This window comes from Podarcis muralis, chromosome 1 (genome assembly GCF_964188315.1).
Source record: "Podarcis muralis chromosome 1, rPodMur119.hap1.1, whole genome shotgun sequence".
Classification (NCBI taxonomy): Eukaryota; Metazoa; Chordata; class Lepidosauria; order Squamata; family Lacertidae; genus Podarcis; species Podarcis muralis.
In genome coordinates this window covers 44,935,050-44,955,523 of record NC_135655.1, presented here as the reverse complement: position 1 = coordinate 44,955,523, position 20,474 = coordinate 44,935,050, and the positions used below count along the sequence as shown (strand labels likewise).

General features: G+C 41.6%; 1 protein-coding gene across 8 annotated transcripts in view; it reads right to left on the bottom strand.

Annotated features, from left to right (window-relative positions):
- STARD9 (StAR related lipid transfer domain containing 9) overlaps window positions 1-20,474 on the bottom strand; it is a 100,281-nt gene that overhangs the window by 30,301 nt on the left and 49,506 nt on the right. For 7 of the 8 annotated variants that reach the window (XR_013392571.1, XM_077927276.1, XM_077927287.1 and 4 more), the window contains 6 exons: window positions 16,999-17,073; window positions 16,225-16,404; window positions 11,175-11,226; window positions 9,293-9,430; window positions 8,083-8,165; window positions 4,199-4,305 (listed from right to left, as the gene is read on the bottom strand). Coding sequence is in view for 7 of the 8 variants with exons in the window: in XM_077927276.1 (XP_077783402.1) it covers window positions 4,199-4,305; window positions 8,083-8,165; window positions 9,293-9,430; window positions 11,175-11,226; window positions 16,225-16,404; window positions 16,999-17,073 (635 nt within the window). In the remaining variant the exon portion in view is untranslated. Of the gene's footprint in view, window positions 1-4,198; window positions 4,306-8,082; window positions 8,166-9,292; window positions 9,431-11,174; window positions 11,227-13,998; window positions 14,075-16,224; window positions 16,405-16,998; window positions 17,074-20,474 lie in introns of those variants that run through there. The other variant, XM_077927286.1, reaches the window with a different exon arrangement.

Here is a 20,474-nt window from a genome sequence, read left to right as displayed (position 1 = left end):
AGAAAGTGCCCTGATACTGACACTGGGGTTATTTGGAACCCCTCTCTCCTATTTTGAGATTTCCCATCTCACCTGGAGCAAAGAAAAAGTGAAGGTGTGGTCCTGCCATGTGTATAGGGCTGATGGCAAACTAAGACAGCCCCACCGTTGCCAAGGTGGCCATGAAGTCCCAAGCCAACTCCACCCCACAGTCTTGGAATGGACACTGAAATTGCTAAGACCACCATCCTGGGTTCTTTACCTTCCATACCTCAGTCAGAGAGGCTGCTGGCAACAGGGTGGACAGGATGAGCATAATCCCGCATCTGTCTCTATGGTCCAGCACCAGATACAAGCCATATAAACCCACTCCAATGTGGAGTGGCATTCTTGTGATGGAATCCGTATGTTCCACGGGCAAAACCCTTCTGGCCCTCTGGCCTATGCTGGTGCTGAACTGAGTACTCAGCCATTCCCTCTACTCAGGTCCCAGTATCCAAGTCATCACCATCATCCCTATCAAACCATGGAATAATGAGGTCTTCAGTTGCAGTGTGGCATCTGGCACCATTGCCTATTAAAATTCATTATAAGCAAAAATCGCTAAGTTTTTTCCTTGTAAAGTTTTACAACTTTTTATAGAAAGGGAAAACCCAATTTCCAATTCAAAGTTGTATGACTCATTATTAAAGACCAATATATTTATTGTGCTTTGTATTCAACTGTTTCAGTCCAGCAAAATAACTAGCTAAGAGGGGCATGTATCATTAGCTGTTTTGAAGAATGGAAATCTGCTTTTTTAATCCACCGCCAACAGTTAAGATCCTCACTTAAAGCAATAATTTAATTATTTGCCTTTCCTTCTCCACTGCATGTGTGTTAGTGCATTCCCATACAAGAAGATTTGTTTTGAGTTGAGTCGAAAATGTTTTGTGCTCAATTGGTACAAGAGTCTGTAAACATAGCCAGTGGAGATTCCCATAGCGCTCTCATGTTAGGAGGCAGATACTGTATAATAGCTGAAACTTCTGGACAGTTATGGATGTCAGTCCTGATGAAATGAATGGAAAGTGTACCCAGCTATCAATGTAAGGTGCATCCATTCTAGTTCTAGGATAGAGGCTATGAAACACCTGGTTGCCAAGGAGACAAATAAATGACTCTACACCTGGCAAGTCATAAGCCATATTTACTCCCAAGCTTTCTAAATGAATATGTCTTCCCCTCAGCTAAAGAAGAAGAAAAGCTTATCTAAAGTCTCTTGTGGCTCTAAACCAGGGGTCAGCAACCTTTTCCAGCAGGGGGCCAGTCCACCGTCCCTCAGACCATGTAGTGAGCTGGACTATATTTTGAAGAAAAAAATGAACGAATTCCTATGCCCCACAAATAACCCAGAGATGCATTTTAAATAAAAGGACACATTCTACTCATGTAAAAACACGCTGATTCCCGGACCGTCTGCAGGCTGGATTGAGAAGGTGTTTGGGCCGCATCCGGCCCCTGGGCCTTAGATTGCCTACCCCTGCTCTAAACTGACCAGAAGGCTCCTTTTACCCTTTTTCTAAAACATAAGAACTTGTTGTTTAAGCTAAACACCCCATTTAAATGGGAAGCTGTAGTTCAGTTCAAAAAGTAATTAGACCAATTCAAGGAGAACAGGTCTTTTAAAAGCTGTTAAATGAGAGGCTATTAACCTTCATGCAGACCCCCCCCCCGGCCTTCTCCCCCTCCCCCAACACACAGAAGCTGCAGCTGAATGAAGATCAACTGCTGTACACCAGTCCTATTCATGGTCACCAAAGCATTTGCTAATGGACACTACAAAAGACAGGATATTAGGCTTTATGAACCATTCATTGCTCAGGTCTTGAAAAACAGCTGTTATAAAATGCAACAGTGCACACCGTATTATGATACAGTACTGCAGATCTCTACAATTTTTGCTATCTCAGTGATTAATGCCACAGAAGGAGAAAATAACTGAGGGGGTTGCATTACATAAAGTGTAGAAAGCATTGGTTTCTATGCTCCCGTATTTCCCAACAATTCTTAAAAATGTCAGCAGATTCAAGTACTCAATCCAAGAACAAACAGAAAACATCCTATATGTATTCAGAGCACAGAGACAACTGCATTAAGTAGATTGGTAATAAAAATTCATCCAGCCTGATGCTTGCATCACATAGGTAATGCAGAACCCATGAGGCGCCTCTATTGAAACACGAAAGAACTGGAAAATGGCAGGACCTGGGGCTTGGATGTCAGTCCCATCCACATCAATACTGTTTTTATTGCTATATATTCCAATGTTTAGGCATGGACACTTCACTGCCTTGAAGTATAATTGCTTGTCCTGTGGATAATCATTGACACGGTAATCTTAAGTAGCATGACGGCAGGTGTTCTGCCACAGCTCATCCCCACCCCAAACGTTCCACATGGAGAATAATATCAAAGTAAATGCATTAAAATTATTTGTTACTATAAAGCAGGCCTCTATACTCCAAAATTTGCACAGGTGGTTGTTTTACTGGTCCACAGAAGCATCGTCACCCAGATACTGATACAACTCCAGCTTCTTTCAGGAAATGTTAAATCCCAGCATTTCATGCACTAAGAAATAAACCTACTAATTAGGTTTCCCTTTTTTTCAAATTAAAAAAAAACAACAGTTAATGAAGCCTTAAAACCCCCAAAAACATTTACTCTAGAAGATATTGTCTTTTGCTTTGCCAGACCTGACTCTCATCATGTAATGACACAGGCAAAACAAACAAACTAAGGCATGGGGAGAACAGAAACCCTTTGTGGAATATAACCAACATTACTCACTAGATTTAACAAACATTAAAAACATAATTACAATGATAGCATTCTTATCGATAAATAGTAATTAACACATCCAATGTTTATTTCCAAAATGTCACTGACCTTAAACCAATTGTAAGTACCAATTATCGAAAACATTTCCAGGATTATGAAAACAGCTGATTCATTTTTCATCTTCTCATCCCATGCGTTAACTTGGCAGTCAGCATACTAAATCAACCTTTCGTAGAATCACGTTTTCTCCCGGCTGTTTTGTCATCAGCTTCCCAGGATTCTATTGTGTAACTCCCTCCACTCTTCCCCAAAAACGCCTCTAAGGCTTATGCAGAACCTGGCGGCTTCTACAGCATAATGCAGTTTTCAGTAGCTATGGCAGCCACAGCCAAGTAATGAAGCAGAATGCTTTGCTGCAACCATATATGGAGGCTTGGATCACAGAACCCAAGCAAAAGGCAAAATACAGTCCCTGAAAACCATCGTCAGATTAAAAAACACACCAAAAAACAACTCAGCCAAATCAGATTCCCTGGGTCCCTAAATATTAGGTATAACTTAGTTTTGAGATTTTGAAAAATAGACTAGGGATGAAAAGAAAGCTATTCAGTATCCCTGCAAATCAATTAAGGCTAGAACTCAAGCACTTAGGAGTCCGAGTTATAACACAACAACCTCATACATTGATTTGCATTTTTGTTCGATACCTCTCCCCCCTGGCACATCTATCCAATCAAGAGGCTGTTTTCAATACCACACCATAACCTCGGCATAACACAGCAGCAGCAGCAGAGGACTACAGCAGCTGCGCAGGACCAGACATAAAATTTAACCCATACAGCACAGCTCAGGCTAGATACAGTTCTTTCTTAAAGCTCTTATTTCTATCATGAGACAGTGCAGCTGGGATGCAGACCCAGAATCATTAAAAGGAAAGAATAAGCTGTGTATGAACTTCAGAATATACATTATGTAAACATTCCCAATGGTCTCCCCTAGTATTAAGAGTAGTGGGAAGGCTTCAGAACTGTGAAAGCGTGGCCATGCTACTATAAAAAATAAATGCATTTGTAGGCCACTGTATTGCTAAAAAGGAAGCAAAGATTATGGGTGGAATTCAACAACTTTTACAAATGTGATAGCATTTCAGTATGCCAGCTGGAATGACCACCTCCTTCCCCCGTCCCGTGCTGTTCAGGGGGTTCTTTGGACCCATACACCAGTAGCCGATTTCAGGGGTCAGAGGGAGGAGGAGGGACAGCCCTACTGTGCAAGTGGAAGTTGGCAGAGTTTCTTAGATGAATTCTGCCTGATATCCTTGCAACCTTAGAAAAAATGAAATCAGCAGAATTCATATGAATGTCATTTTATTTCAGTTAAATCCTTTTAAACATACCTTTCTGTTTCAGCTGGATAACAGCTATGAGGAAGGGAAGGGAAGTCACCATCCAAATCCAGCCATTCAAGAGATCTGCAACTCACTACAGAAGAGGACTCACTGATCTATAAAACAGAAAAGATGGGGAAGGAAGTAAATACCACAAGATGATTAAAGTAATTGCTAGAATCACTGTTGCGAGTTTTTGATGTAAGATACAGCCCCTGCTCCATAGAGCAAAGAGTGTCAATAATGAAACCTAGATTTAAATCCTACTTTCACGTCTTAGGCTGGGCCTTATATCCAAGCCAACCATGAAACAAAGAGCTTGGGTCCTCCTGGCTGACAATGATGGCTATAAATATGTACACAGGAAGAGGACTTACGTTACATTCAGGGTTTCCCCAGTGATTCTGAATGCTAATGTGCACAATCTACTGGACACAGATTCAGCACAAACCCTAAAGAAGTGAATAGGAATCCTCAAAAGATGTGCCATTTTCCCTAAACCTGAATTTAATTTCAATGAGAACAAGAAAAGGTCCTGTCAAATTGTGCCCATTTCAGCTACTGTACAGCAGACCTAACCACCTCAAGATTCCTGTGCTGCAGTTCCAACTCTTATGTGTGCGCGGGGGCACAATGCATGAAAGTATGCCAGAATCAAACTATTTGCTGCCCGCTGCTGTTTATTGATCGACAGCAGTACATGTGTACAGGATCTAGGGGTTTAAGTTCAGCAGAAGCTTAGCATCAGTCAACAGTGTGATTCAGCAGCAAAAAAAAGTATTGCTATTTTATGAGCTACAGGGAACCAGGCAGAGGGCCTTCTCGGTAGTGGCACCCGCCCTGTGGAATGCCCTCCCATCAGATGTCAAAGCGATAAACAACTACCCTGACATTCAGAAGACATCTTCTTCTTTTTTTTTTATAAATATTTTTTATTGAGTTTCTTTTCTTAGGTTCATAAACACAAGATAACAATAAGAAAGTGCAAGAAACAAATACAAAAAGAAGTAATAAAAAACAAAGAAAAAGGTTATTTCTGTTCAACTTTCAATAGTTTTTTCAGTATTCCAGGTGGACTTCCCCACATCCTCCAGACCCTGCGTTCTTTGCAATAAAAGTTTCAGCAATTTGTTACCTTGTTTCTTAACTTACTGTGTCTTTCAGTTATTATGTTTCCGAATTCACAATCTCATATCCCAAACTTTGTACATTTAAAATTAACATAATAAAGTTGATTCATATTACCACCTCTTTTTTCTTGTCTTAATTTTCAGTTTACCTAATCAAGTTGCTAAAGCAAAAATTTCCTAATCGTGCATATTTCTTAACATTCATACAACTTATAATGTTTTTGCAAATAGTCCTTAAATTTTTTCCAGTCCTCTTCCATTGTTTCCTCTCCCAGATCTCGGATTCTGCCAGTCATTTCAGCTAGTTGCATATAGTCCATCAACTGCGTCTGCCACTCCTCCAGCGTGGGTAGATCTTGAGTCTTCCAGTGCTTTGCAAGAAGAATTCTTGCTGCTGTGGTAGCGTACATAAACAAAGTTCTGTCCTTCTTTGACACCCTCTGGTCCACCATGCCCAATAGGAAGGCCTCTGGTTTCTTAGGGAAGGTATACCTAAATACCTTTTTTAACTCATTGTGAATCATTTCCCAGTAGGCTTTCACTTTTGGGCAGGTCCACCAAAGGTGAAAGAATGTCCCTTCTGCCTCCTTACATTTCCAACATTTATTATCAGACAGATGGTATATCTTAGCTAACTTGACTGGGGTCATGTACCACCGGTATATCATTTTCATAATGTTTTCTTTCAAGGCATTACATGCCGTAAACTTCATACCGGTGTTCCATAACCTTTCCCAGTCTTCAAACATAATGTTGTGTCCAATATCCTGTGCCCATTTTATCATGGCAGATTTAACTGTCTCATCCTGTGTATTCCACTTAAGCAGCAAATTATACATTTTCGATAATATCTTAGTTTTTGGTTCTAACAATTCTGTCTCTAATTTCGATTTTTCCACTTGGAAACCAACTTTTTTATCTATTTTAAACACCTCTTGAATTTGAGCATAGTGTAACCAGTCCCGCACCTTATCTTTTAACTTGTCTTGGCTCTGCAGCCTCCAATTGTCTCCAGTTTTTTCAATTATTTCCCAATATTTTGGCCAGTAGGCCTCCATATTGGGTCTTTTTCTAGCCTTGGCCTCTACCGGTGATAGCCACCTCGGGGTCTTGCTCTCCAGTAAGTCTTTATATTTTAACCAGACCGCGAAAATTGCTCTTCTGACAATATGGTTTTTAAAGAGTTTATGAGCTTTAACCTTGTCGTACCACAAATATGCATGCCAACCAAAAGCATTATCAAACCCTTCCAGATCCAGGACATCAGTGTTCTCCAGCAAAAACCAATCCTTCAACCAGCAGAAGGCTGCAGATTCATAGTACAACCTCATGTCCGGCAGGGCAAACCCCCCTCTTTCTTTCGAATCAGTTAGTATTTTAAACTTTATTCGGGGCTTTTTGCCCTGCCAGACAAACTTAGATATATTGCCCTCCCATCAGATGTCAAAGCGATAAATAACTACCTGACATTCAGAAGACATCTTAAGGCAGCCCTGTTCAGGGAAGTTTTTAATGTGTGACATTTAATAATAATAATAATAATAATAATAATAATAATAATAATAATAATTTATTATTTGTACCCCGCCCATCTGGCTGGGTTTCCCCAGCCACTCTGGGCGGCTTCCATAGAAACCAAAAACCCCACTAAAATATCATACATTAAAAACTTCCCTGAACAGGGCTGCCTTAAGATGTCTTCTGAATGTCAGGTAGTTGTTTATCGTTTTGACATCTGATGGGAGGGCATTCCACAGGGCAGGCGCCACTACCGAAAAGGCCCTCTGCCTGGTTCCCTGTAGCTTTGCTTCTCACAATGAGGGAACCGCCAGAAGGCCCTCGGCGCTGGACCTCAGCGTCCGGGCAGAACGATGGGGGTGGAGACGCTCCTTCAGGTATACTGGGCCGAGGCCATTTAGGGCTTTAAAGGTCAACATCAGCACTTTGAATTGTGCTCGGAAACGTACTGGGAGCCAATGTAGGTCTTTCAAGACCGGTGTTATGTGGTCTCGGCGGCCGCCCCCAGTCACCAGTCTAGCTGCCGCATTCTGGATTAGCTGTAGTTTCTGAGTCACCTTCAAAGGTAGCCCCACGTAGAGCGCATTGCAGTAGTCCAAGCGGGAGATAACTAGAGCATGCACCACTCTGGCGAGACTGTCCGCGGGCAGGTAGGGTCTCAGCCTGCGTACCAGGTGGAGTTGGTAGACAGCTGCCCTGGATACAGAATTGACCTGCGCCTCCATGGACAGCTGTGAGTCCATGTGTATTTTTGGTCTCCGTGGAAGCCACCCAGAGTTGCTGGGGAAACCCAGCCAGATGGGCGGGGTACAAATAATAAATTATATTATTATTATTATTATGATTTAGTGGAGGAGGGAATGCTTAAGGACTCCAGCAGAAGAGAACCCTGAAGGACTCTGGAGGCCAAAGTCCATGTGGCATGCCACATCACCTTCTTCTGAAATTGCCCTTCTAGGAAGGACCAGAACCACTATATAACATGTGACCCAAACCACCATCCTGACCAAACAACGCAAAGGACACCACAGTCAATGGTATCAAGTGGGATGCAGCAGCAATTCCCTGACCTTTTATTTGGGGCATGCTGTCGTTTTAGAAGGTACATAAGTTTTCTGCTGGCAAATAAGTAACCATGGAAAGCATTAGGCATTCTCATATTTACTACAGAGTACTGACATTAGCAGTCAATGAAACAAGGGGCGGGGGGGGGGGGAGGAGCAACAAACAATACTCCAAACTTACGGATCGTCTTTGTCTTAAAAGGGCAGCCTCAGCTGGGTGGTTGAACCTAAATTTGTGAGCTTTGCCCAGAATAACCAGAGCTCCTAAAAACAGGAGTAAGAAAAGGCAAATTGAGAAACCATCAGTTATTTAATCTGTTATGCAAATATTTGACTTTTCCTGTGTATTTATAGTACATTTTACTACAAATAAGGTATTTTTTAAAGCTACAATTAGATATAACATATTATCTGTTATTAACAATTTATTTTTGTTAACAGTCTAATTATGAAAATATTCTAGTAACAAAAAGACATTTTAGATCCCACTTTGGAATTAACTGGGCTTCTCAAATTTTTCAAAATACCTTGAACACTTTTTTATTTTTATTTTATTTTATTAATAATATTTTTATTAAAGTTTTAGCCTTCCTTCACAAGGAAAATGCCCAATCCCCTTTGATCATTTTGGTTGCCTTTTTCCTGCTGCTTTTCCTCTCAATGTATTTTTATTTTAACTGTACATGGTATTCCAAATTCAGCTGCACCATAATGGTTTCATGATGCTAGCAGATTTATTTTCATTCTCTTTCAAAGCAGCATTATAATATTATTAATACAGATACGCCACAGTATGTTCACCACTGCCAGCACTGCATGTAGGATGAGACTTGCACACCAGTGCTGTAGGCACCTTTATAGTGCTTCTACTTTGAAAGTTACTTGAAATGAAATGAGATGAATCCAGAACTTTAAGACTACCAATATATCTGGTGCATCACATCATTAATATATTCACAATTGAACTCAAGAGACATTCAGCTATTGACTTTCATTAAAAATATCTGAGGCACTGAGCCAAAGCTATCAGGTATAAGCAGCAGAAATAAAGCTAATGTGTTTTACAGAAGGAAGTATTCATCCTGGGGCTTGTCTTTAAAATTCCAATTTAGCTAGGGTAGCCTAGAGTAAAACAAATATGAGTACAGAGCAATTATTGCAGTCACAAATTTCTATAACAACAAATGATATGCAATGTAGGCCCATGTTCTCAGACGTTCCACTGAAATCAGGAGTACTCACTTCTGAGAAAACATGGCTACGATCAAGTCATGCAATGCTTCAATGTACTTCATAATCCTGTTCCATAAATCTGTTCTCAAATCATTTTACATATCTACCAGGTGTGCTTGACAGCAGCAGTACTGTAAAAGAAGAAGTACAGGATTTACCTTGTGACAAACGAACAGAACCTGTGACTTCATGACCATTCACAATGCAATGCGCTCCCTGAAGAGGCCGCAGAGTCACAATCCCATGCTGGTTGTCTACAACGCAATGGTCCCTTTCAATGCACTGACCCTGCAAAACTGCAAAACACGTGGATTTATTATTTATTTAATTATTATTGTTTTTTGCAGGGTGGTGAAGGAGAAACATCCATTATTTTCTTTGTACAAAACTCCAGTGCAAATATACAGAAACACTAGGAAGGATAATCATGCTATTTGTTATTAATTTGTACTGCCCTTAAAATAATTCATGCAATGCGAGGAAAATTTATGACAAGTCTCTGCCAGATGGCTCACAATTTAAGCAGCACAGTTATATTCTTGAAGAATTAGGTTAATCTACTATACAAGATTTAAATTTATTCTTCGCAAATGATCATTCTAACCAGTTTTTGAAAATAAAACCAATTGTTCTGAAGGCATCTGTCCATTTGTTTCCTGGTATAGTACAGCAAACATGTTATTTTGTTTCCAGTTTGTGATGCTATTTTAATAAACTTTTATTTTTTACTTGCTTTCTATGTGAGACACAGTGCAAGAAATTTGTGAAAAGAAATCAAAGTGAACATTCAATAAACAGGTCCTGGCATTCAGTTCTTCATCAGATCACCCTCCCATTCTCCATTTGATTAATTTCTGTCATGTGTAATTTTGACCTTGCTATGGACTATTTGTTGGTCTCCGTATTTGCAGCCGGGCAGGAATTTGTTTACCAGGCCAATTGGTGCCAGTCCGGTGGTTGTGTCTACCTCACTACAATACTCACAACTTTGGTGGTTTAGGCATTAGATAAACCTTAGTCTTGGCAGGGGCGGAGGAAGGGGTGTGTGGAGGGTGTGGGCCGCCCTGGGTGTCACCACTGAGGGGGATGACAAAATGCTGGGTGGCACTTACCGCGGGGCCTGCAGCGTGCCTGAGCCACGTGTCTCTCCGCCTGCTGCCTCCCCCCCCCAGTTGTAGAGCAGCTGAGTGGGAGAAGGCAGGCAGACTCCGGAGGCTGTGCCCCCACCCCTATGGGCTGCTCGCCCCGCCCCTGGGTGCACCGCCCCAGGCGCCCAAGCAGCTTCCTCCGCCGCTGAGTCTTGGATGGAGGGGAGGCTATGTTCTCTGCCTACCCCTCCAAATGTAATGGTATCTCACGAAAGGGATCCAGGAGCAGTTACTTCTGACCTTATGCCCAGGCGGGGGTTTGGGCCACAGCACACCTCAAGACAGCGATCCCTGTGGGGGTCCTTCTATCTGATGCAAGTCATAGGACTGTTGGGTGGCCCAGGGTTTCACTTCCGGCAGGTGGGCCAGAAGTCAATGGTTGTGGCCCAATGTCTATGCAAAAACTCTTGCATCTGTAACCAATAAAGTTGTGGCCTTATCTGACCCAATGAGTTGTGTCTGGTTCTTTCTAATTAGCAGAGATGCCATGTCCGGTTCTTTCTAATTAGTAGAGATGCCGTGGGGTTGTGGAACTTTGGCACTCAATACACAGGTCCTCTCAGAGTTGCGACACTTTTAAAACATCGGCCTCCAGTTCAGCAGAATGCCTGTATAGACCCAATAAAAGAACACCAAAAGTACCAAAAAGAGGCCAAATCATTCTGGGGACCTTGGGGTAGCCATCAGCACATCACCCCCAAAACCAAATTAACTTTCCCCACAGCTCTAGCATATGCATGCTAACCTCTCCTACCAGGGTCTACTCCCCACTGGAGTGAGGCAACTGGACACAATTCTTGTTAGGTTCTGTGTAGGTTTTGGGGAAATTACAGGATGTTGCATTTCTCATGATTTCTCTGCAAGAGTTTGGGGTCTCCCTCATAATTCTTACCGATATCCTGTTCCTGGTTTGAATCACTTCTTCCAATTTTGGTTGTTCCTTCCTACAAAATTGGAACAATCACAGTAAGTTATTATTATTACTACTATTTTAAAGAGACTTGGTTAGATTTATATATTCCTTCCACGCATGTGTGCAGATTTTTATACTTTGTTGTGTAACATTTCCACTACATTTATCAACTATCTGCTTGAGGCAAGCAATTTGGTTTTTAAAATTTCAGGTGAGAGAAATGACTCTAGACAATAAGATTCAAAAGCCTATGGACTTCACATGGTTCAGAACATTTAGATTTTCCAGCACAAACTTTCCTGATGCATTTAATTAGAAAGTATTTCTTCACACAGTGCACAGTTAAACTATGGAATTGACTTTCACAAAGGGTGGTGATTAGAGGATTAGACAAATTCATAGAGAATGAAGTTTGCAGTGGCTACAAGCCATGATAGTTATATGTTCCACCTTTAGCGAGAGGCCTCAAGTTTATAAAACCATACCATGTGGATCTTGGCTTGCGCTGTGTTGCAATGCTAATTTCTGCTATGCTACATAAAATGTTTCATCCTTCTGAATTTTCTCATAACAAGCTATCTACCATATTTTAGCCTTCTAGGTGGTTTGGAAGCATTTCAAACACAAGATTTCAAACTTACACTCCAACTCTAAAATCTAGCAAATCTATTACTGAGCACTACAATTTTAACACTTATCTCCTGGCATAAAAAGAGCTACTCACTCAGAAGAATAAGGTATCATTTGCTATGTAAAATATTTTAACGGTCAACATGCTTGTTATTCTACACGCATCCTAAATCAGCTTTTTTTAAAGGGTAATAATAGAATGCTGGGATAAAATTGAGTAGCGTACTTAAGTGCCATTGATTTCAATAACAACCACGAATTATGAACTGGATTACAGCCTTAAATTAATTAAGACAGATCTTATTTCCAAATAAAACAGATGAAGAAATAATCCTTGCCTAGAAAAATTTGCAGATAACAAAAAATGAAAAATGAAATCTAGTCCCCACAAGAGCTGAAGTGAAGGGTGGCAAATCAACAGATAACACTGTAGAATAGTAACACAGTTATTAAACATAGCAATGATGAGGGAATTATATTCATGTGTAGTGTTGTATGAGACTCATATGGGAAAAATGATTAGTTGCCCTAACAAACTTCTTATGTAGGAAAGGTTACAAAGATGCAAGAAGTTCAGCCCCTGCTTCTTCAGAATATTTATCAGCAGATCAGAAAAAACATCAAACAACCGCTGCCTAAATTAAGTTCTGAGGGTCCAGAAACCTTTTCAGATGTATTTTCTGAACACCACATGTTCAGCAAGTTGACACGAGGAGATGGCATGCAAAAGAAAGGACACAAAATAAAAAGAAAATTGAGAGGGAGACAAAAAGGTGAAAAGAAGTAGAAGAAATTGAGGGGGGGGGAGAGAAGGAAGCTTATAAATATTTGAGAACCTAAAGAAACAGAGATAAAAAGGTATGGGGTGGGGCCCAGAGTAGAGGAAGAATATGCTTTGGAGAAGGAAGGGAAGGGACAAGGGGTCTGTTTGTACCCTGTGTTCCCAAGTCCCCTCAGAAACATGGAGCTGGCCCCTCTCCTCCTTAGAGCTTGCCAACCTTCATTCTTATTAACCCTCCTCCTGCTCATACTGCCCACCTCACACAGACAATGCTGTTTCAGCCACAGCAGCAGAAGGCAAGGCGGAAGGAAGTGCCGGACTGCAGAAGCGCAGCAGGATAGATGCTAGGGAGATGCCCTGGATTGTGTCAATTGTTTCCCTGCAACTTGCCTGGACCATCCAACTGCCTCAGTCTCCCTTCCTCAGCTTCCATTCTCCTCACATTCACAGTGCTGCTGCGATGGCCCAGCTCTCAGAAGTATGCCATCACACTATAGTTTGCCGCTCCATTTGTCTACAAGCATGTGAACTACAATGTGATGACAGCATTGCACAAATAAGTATGTGGGATAAACTGCTTTGTGAATGTGTTTTGCTTTTAAAAGTAAGGTATATGTATATGTGGGATGCAGGTAGCGCTGTGGGTTAAACCACAGAGCCTAGGACTTGCCGATCAGAAGGCTGGCGGTTCGAATCCCTGCGACGGGGTGAGCTCCCGTTGCTCGGTCCCTGCTCCTGCCAACATAGCAGTTCGAAAGCACGTCAAAGTGCAAGTAGATAAATAGGTACCGCTCCGGCGGGAAGGTAAACAGTGTTTCCGTGCGCTGCTCTGGTTCGCCAGAAGCGGCTTAGTCATGCTGGCCACATGACCCGGAAGCTGTACGCCTGCTCCCTCGGCCAATAAAGCGAGATGAGCGCCGCAACCCCAGAGTCGGTCACTACTGGACCAAATGGTCAGGGGTCCCTTTACCTTTATATGTATATGTATATGTACCTAAATAAATAAATAAAATCTGGACCTAGTTCACACAAAAAGCAAACGTTCCTAGATATGTGAATGTCAAAAGACACATTATATATAAGGCATGCTATTTTTCAAAAGATAAAACCAAGGATTATGTGAGCCCTGTCCTGAGAGAACATTTTAATTATAATTTCTCTCCTAAATATATTCAGGCTCTTTGTCACGAGTAAATCCTATACTTTTGTTTTTACGCAAAACTGCTGCCACACCTGGTAGACATTGTAAAATACAGGTAAACAAGAAGAGTGCAAGGGTTAAAGCACCTCTCATGTAGCATGATCGAGAGCAGGCTTCTTTTCCTTTGCTATACATGCGAGATAGCAAGACAGCACTGTTCACTATGTAGAGGAAAAACATTAACATTTTACCTTCTTGCTCCTCAGTTGAAGGTAACAGACACCTGAATCTAAAAAGGCAAAGCATAAAGAAAAGTAAAGGCAGCATCTAGAAGCAAAGAAAGAGGGGACAAAGTTGTTAGTGCAGCGTAAATGAAACAGACAAGAGGGTTTAATGAAAATCCCTGTTAGTGAGTATGCAAATAAGGTTTCTTTCTATATAAAGATATAGTCAATCTCTCTCAGGTATTGCAAAATTAACTCTTGTGCAAAAAGCGACTATGAAAGCCATTCTTTCTACTGTGTTAGGCCTGTAACCTTGATTAGACTAATGGTAGTCTCAGCAACTAACAAAGGGAATAAACATTTTGAAGAAGTCTCGGCTTTCTGTTTCAGTGGGACACCAAGGGAAATATGGGGAAATATTGCATCTTGCACTAGTCCCAAACAACGACATGTATATTCAGTCATGGGGGCCTATATGATATAAACTTTAATATGAAAAAGTACCAATTGCCATAAAGAATGTGCAAAAGAAAAAGCAAACACCAGCACTCTTGGATCTGAAATGCTCTTTGAGAAGTAAAAGGGATAGAATAAATGAAACATCTGCAGGCAAATTATCCAAAATTATGATATTTTATGTCAGTTGAAGTGGGATGATACTCACGTTTTAAACAGTGGAAGTTAGTTTAGGAAAAGGGGAAAAATATGAGAATGTCAGGTGTATTGTTAATGCATATATTGCACATGCTTCCTAGACTAGGTTCCTTAATGGAGAATTTTAAATTGACACAAAAACATTGTAAAGCATAAGCTCTTTCTATAATTTTGCTGCCATAATTTCTAGGAAGTTGAACTCCAGCTTTAAGCGCGTGCACCAAACAAAAAGTGTCCAAACATGTATCACAGAATCATTTTAAAATAAGAATTACACTTTTAATAAAGGCACAAAAGTTGTTGTTCGGATTGCTGGCTTCTTTTTCTTATGCAGTTAATCTTCCTCTTTTTGGCTTAAATGATTCTTCAGTTACTTACTCATAGTAAGTACACAAAAATTCTATTCATCATGTCATTAAACTAAGCTTCATTCTTGAAACGAAAAAGAGAGAGCTAAATGAAAGTAGTATTTAGCAAGTTGGGCCTTTCTTTCCCTTTTTAGTATAAATCTTTAAACCCAAACTTATATACAGTGGTACCTTGCTTTACAACCATAATCCGTTCCATAGGTCCGTTTGTAAACCAAAACAGGTTGTAACCCAAGGCGCGCTTTCACCAATGGGGCCTTCCAAAAAAATGAGTACGTAATCAAAAATAAAATAAATGGATTGTAATTCCAAAAAAGATTGCAAACTGGGACACGCACTTCTGGGTTTGACATGTTTGTAATCCAAAATGTATGCAAACCGAGGTACCACTGTACTGTTAAAAATAAATTTCTCTATTTCCAAAAAGTTAGTTCCTTTTATAAGTCATATTGCCCAGGAATCTGGCCTCAAAAGGTTTTCACTGTACACTGTACTTATAGAGAAAGCATACCATACTTAGCACTTTCAGTTAAAATATGTTTACAGACAGACTAATATGGGGAAATTGAAATAAAATTATCTTTCATATTTTCTCTTTCAGAATGATTGCTGAAATGCTTTTTATAACAATGTTTTAAAACAGCATAAGGAAAACTACAATATTAACAATGATAATCCTTGTATCTGATACCCACTGTGTACTACAGCTTTGTATAATAACCAGGAACTTAATCCATCCTTATTTAAAAATTTGGTTAAATATCTAAATTCACTACTTGTCTATAATGCTGTGATTTTTGCTTCCGTTGCTAAATTATTATATCCACTTTGTTAAAATTTTACTCTAAAAGCATGCGTTTCTTCGGTTTCCCCATGGCAATGATGTAGTCTACATGGTATTACTAAGCCCAAGTAATATAACCTTCCCTTTTGTTTGCCAGACATATGAGTAGAAGTATTAAGACAGAGGTGCAAAATTTAGATACACCATGGCTTTTTTCTATTGATGGAATAGTATAGATTTCAGATTCTCTCAAAACCTTAAAGAAGAACGCAATTATTTTATCTCATCTCACAATGATAAACTCTATACTATTTCAAACTATTTGTGTCCATATTATTACTATTAAGCAAACACAGCAGGTTAAACCTTTTTTCCATATACAGTATAACTACAGCTATTGCTACCTGAAAGTAAAAATAAACAAACAAACCAAGTGTTGCATCTCACCCTGAGATGATACAGCATAACTCCCGTACTAAGGATATCATAATCCATGGCCATTAAATGAGGTAAACTGGAATCTATCATCACTCCAGCTTTTTCCTTGTTGATATCCACACTGTATTCTTCCATGATAGCTTTCCTGTTAATCCACTTATCTGTCCAGTCTTTGGTCAGCTGCTCAATCTTTGGAAACAGTAAAAGAGGGGGAAATGTACTTATTATAAAGCGTTACTATTTTTTCCTGCAAGAAAGTACAAATTACATAAGTTACTCTGATGGTTGCTGGGCAATTGTTCCTATCAGCATGCTTGTGAAGAGGATTCTAATCTAGAAGCAAGAATAGGGTTCCGCAGCTGTCAAATAGGTAGAAAAGCAACTTGATCTGCACTAAGCAACAAGTTGCCCAGAAGGAAGAGCTGAGTCAGCCACTCTATAGAGACTAACGGGGACTATTTTGGTTCCTTATGTCACATGATCCCTGCTGGGCTGGAATCCCAGCCGTCTCTAGCGGTGATAGCAATATAGTCAAGTTCAGGCCAGCAGCTTCCTCCACTTACAAGTTGTAATGGTAGTGAAAGGAGTAAGGTGCCTGGTCCTCATTGCAAGTGTTCCCAGTATGAGACCCTGACACTTTAAGGTTGCTTTTCCCATGCACCTGCATTCATAAGGTCACTCTCTATGGGCCTTGGGGAAATATCCATGCATATTTGCTAAGCTATATATATACTCTTATAGAAATGCCACACAGGTATTAGGGAAATTATTAATTATGCATACCTTAAGCTCATTCTGAAGAACTAATTCTGTAAGATTTCCTTCTCTGTCATCGCTCCACGAAGGACTAGAATTCCTCTGTTGAAACAAAATATTAGGGATGTAATGTTTCCATATTCAAAACGAAGGCGAATGATCTGAAGTCACAAGGTAAAGTAATATATCAGAATAATCCTATATTTGACCATCCATAGCTATATATGAAGTATTCCTAACCACAGCGGTGAGCACTGGGCAGAGCAGTGATATAGATAATAATAATAATAATTTATTATTTGTACCCCGCCCATCTGGCTGGGTTTCCCCAGACACTCTGGGTGGCTTCCATAGAAACCAAAAATACACTAAAATATCACAGATTAAAAACTTCCCTGAACAGGGCTGCCTTAAGATGTCTTCTGAATGTCAGGTAGTTATTTATCGCTTTGACATCTGATGGGAGGGTGTTCCACAGGGCGGGCACCACTACCGAGAAGGCCCTCTGCCTGGTTCCCTGTAGCTTTGCTTCTCGCAATGAGGGAACCGCCAGAAGGCCCTCGGCGCTGGACCTCAGCGTCCGGGCAGAACGATGGGGGGTGGAGACGCTTCTTCAGGTATACTGGGCCGAGGCCGTTTAGGGCTTTAAAGGTCAACACCAACACTTTGAATTGTGCTCGGAAACGTACTGGGAGCCAATGTAGGTCTTTCAAGACCGGTGTTATGTGGTCTCGGCGGCCGCCCCCAGTCACCAATCTAGATGCCGCATTCTGGATTAGTTGTAGTTTCTGAGTCACCTTCAAAGGTAGCCCCACGTAGAGCGCATTGCAGTAGTCCAAGCGGGAGATAACTAGAGCATGCACCACTCTGGCGAGACAGTCCGCGGGCAGGTAGGGTATCAGCCTGCGTACCAGGTGGAGTTGGTAGACAGCTGCCCTGGATACAGAATTGACCTGCACCTCCATGGACAGCTGTGAGTCGAAAATGACTCCCAGGCTGCACACCTGGTCCTTCAGGGGCACAGTTATCCTATTCAGGACCAGGGAGTCCTCCACACCAGCCCGCCCCTGTCCCCCAAAAACAGTACGTCTTTCTTGTCAGGATTCAACTTCAATCCATTAGCCGCCATCCATCCTCCAACCGCCTCCAGGCACTCACACAGGACCTTCACCGCCTTCACTGGTTCTGATTTGAAAGAGAGGTAGAGCTGGGTATCATCTGCATATTGATGGACACCCAGTCCAACCCCCCTGATGATCTCTTCCAGCGGCTTCATATAGATGTTAAAAAGCATGGGGGAGAGGACGGAACCCTGAGGCACCCCACAAGTGAGGGCCCAGGGGTCTGAACAGTCATCCCCCCCCACCACTTTCTGAACACGGCCCAGGAGGAAGGAGCGAAACCACTGTATAACAGTGCCCCCAGCTCCCAGCCCCTCTAGACGGTCCAGAAGGATGTTATGGTCGATTGTATCAAAGGCCGCTGAGAGATCCAGTAGAACCAGGAAACAACTCTCACCTTTGTCCCTAGCTCGCCGGAGATCATCAACCAGCACGACCAAGGCAGTTTCAGTCCCATGATGAGGCCTGAATCCCGATCGGAAGGGATCCAAATGGTCCGCATCCTCCAGGCGTGCCTGGAGTTGTTCAGCAACCACGCGCTCAATCACCTTGCCCAAGAATGGAAGATTTGAAACTGGGCGATAGTTGGCCATACTGGCCGGGTCTAAAGATGGTTTTTTAAGAAGCGGTTTAATGACCGCCTCTTTCAGCGGATCTGGGAATGTTCCCTCACAGAGCCAGGAACGTGGAAGGAGGCCATTATAATTCCTATCTACAAAAAAGGCCCTCCTGGTGACCCAGGGAATTATCGGAATATCAGTCTGCTATCGTCCATTGGGAAAATATATGCCCGTTTCTTGCTGACAAGGTTGATGAAGTGGTCAGTTGAGGCTGACCTGATTGGACATGAGCAAGCTGGATTTAGATCAAACCGATCCACAACAGACCAGGCAATTATTCTTTATCACTTAGCCCGGAAATACTCGACACCTCGACGGGGCCAACTTTGCGCAGCTTTCATAGATTTGAAAGCTGCGTTTGACAGTATTCCGAGGAAATTGCTATGGGATAAACTTGCCTGTTGGGGAATAGATAGAAGGCTCCTGTGGCTTATCTCCCAACTTCATGCCGGGTCCGTGGCCAGGGTGAGATTATCCCCTGCTGGAGACCTGACTAACCCAGTGCCAGTAAATAAGGGTGTACGCCAGGGTTGTATTTTAGCGCCGCTTCTTTTTAACTTATTTATCAGTGATATGAGGAACCCATTAGCCGTCGCACAAAAATTTATCCACACCCCTCGCATAGCTGATTACCGTTGTCCTTTACTTCTCTACGCAGATGATGCGGTACTACTCTCTTACTCGAGAGTGGGTTTAAGGAGGGCATTAAAGATTTTTGCGACATATTGCCATGCTAATCATCTGTCTATCAACCACACCAAGTCTAAAGTACTGATATTTTCAAGGAGTCGAAAACTTTATTCTTGGAAGCTGGAGGGCACGAAAATCGAACAAGTACATAAATTTAAATACTTAGGAATTTATTTTCAATATAATTTAGGGTGGAAAGCGCACATTGAATATCTTCAAAACAAGACAAAAGCCCTATCACACTCCCTCCTCCATTTTTTCTACTCTGAGGGGGCCTTATTCATCCCTGCGGCCTTGAAAGTGTATAGCATCAAAGTGATGGCCACAATGGCCTATGCTGCTCCTTTATGGGCTGCCTTTGCAAACCTCTCACCTTTAGAGACACTTCAAAGCCAATTCTTACGCCGACTTTTAAAATTACCAACATGCGTAAGTAATGCGGCCATTCGCTTAGAAATGAAGATCCCCTCAGTGGAGTTAGTCATATGGAGGAGAGTTTTGATCTATTGGATATCCCTATGGCATAAACTCCCGGACCACTATCTAATTCAATGCATGTGGCGGGATGACTTCACAAATTTGTGGTCAGGAAAAATCCATGCCAAATTGCTGTCCTATGAGATCTCGCCCACTGAATTGTTCAAACTGGATCTAAATGTGGCAAAAAGGTGTATAAATCAAAGGCTGGATGATGCGGAGCTATACCAAAATTTCGTAGCTGGTGGTGGAGCCTGCTCGCCGTTAAATTTCGGCATAACCCCTATCTACCGCGCTCCGTCCTACTTAACATCGCTTATGGCTGCGTCTCACCGTTATGCCTTCATTAGAGCTAGGTTCAATGTTTTTCCAACAAACGTGCTGAGACATAGATTCACTAAGGGCCAAGTCCCTTCAATGTGTGCTTGTGAAATGAAAACATCTGAATCTTTACATCATGTTATGTTTATCTGCCCTTTGTACAGTTCAGCCCGTGCTAGTATTCTAAACCCCATAATCCAGCCTATGGCTGACAAACCAGTAGACCTACAGCTTGCCTGTGTACTTCAAGATGTGGATCCTTATATTACCCTAC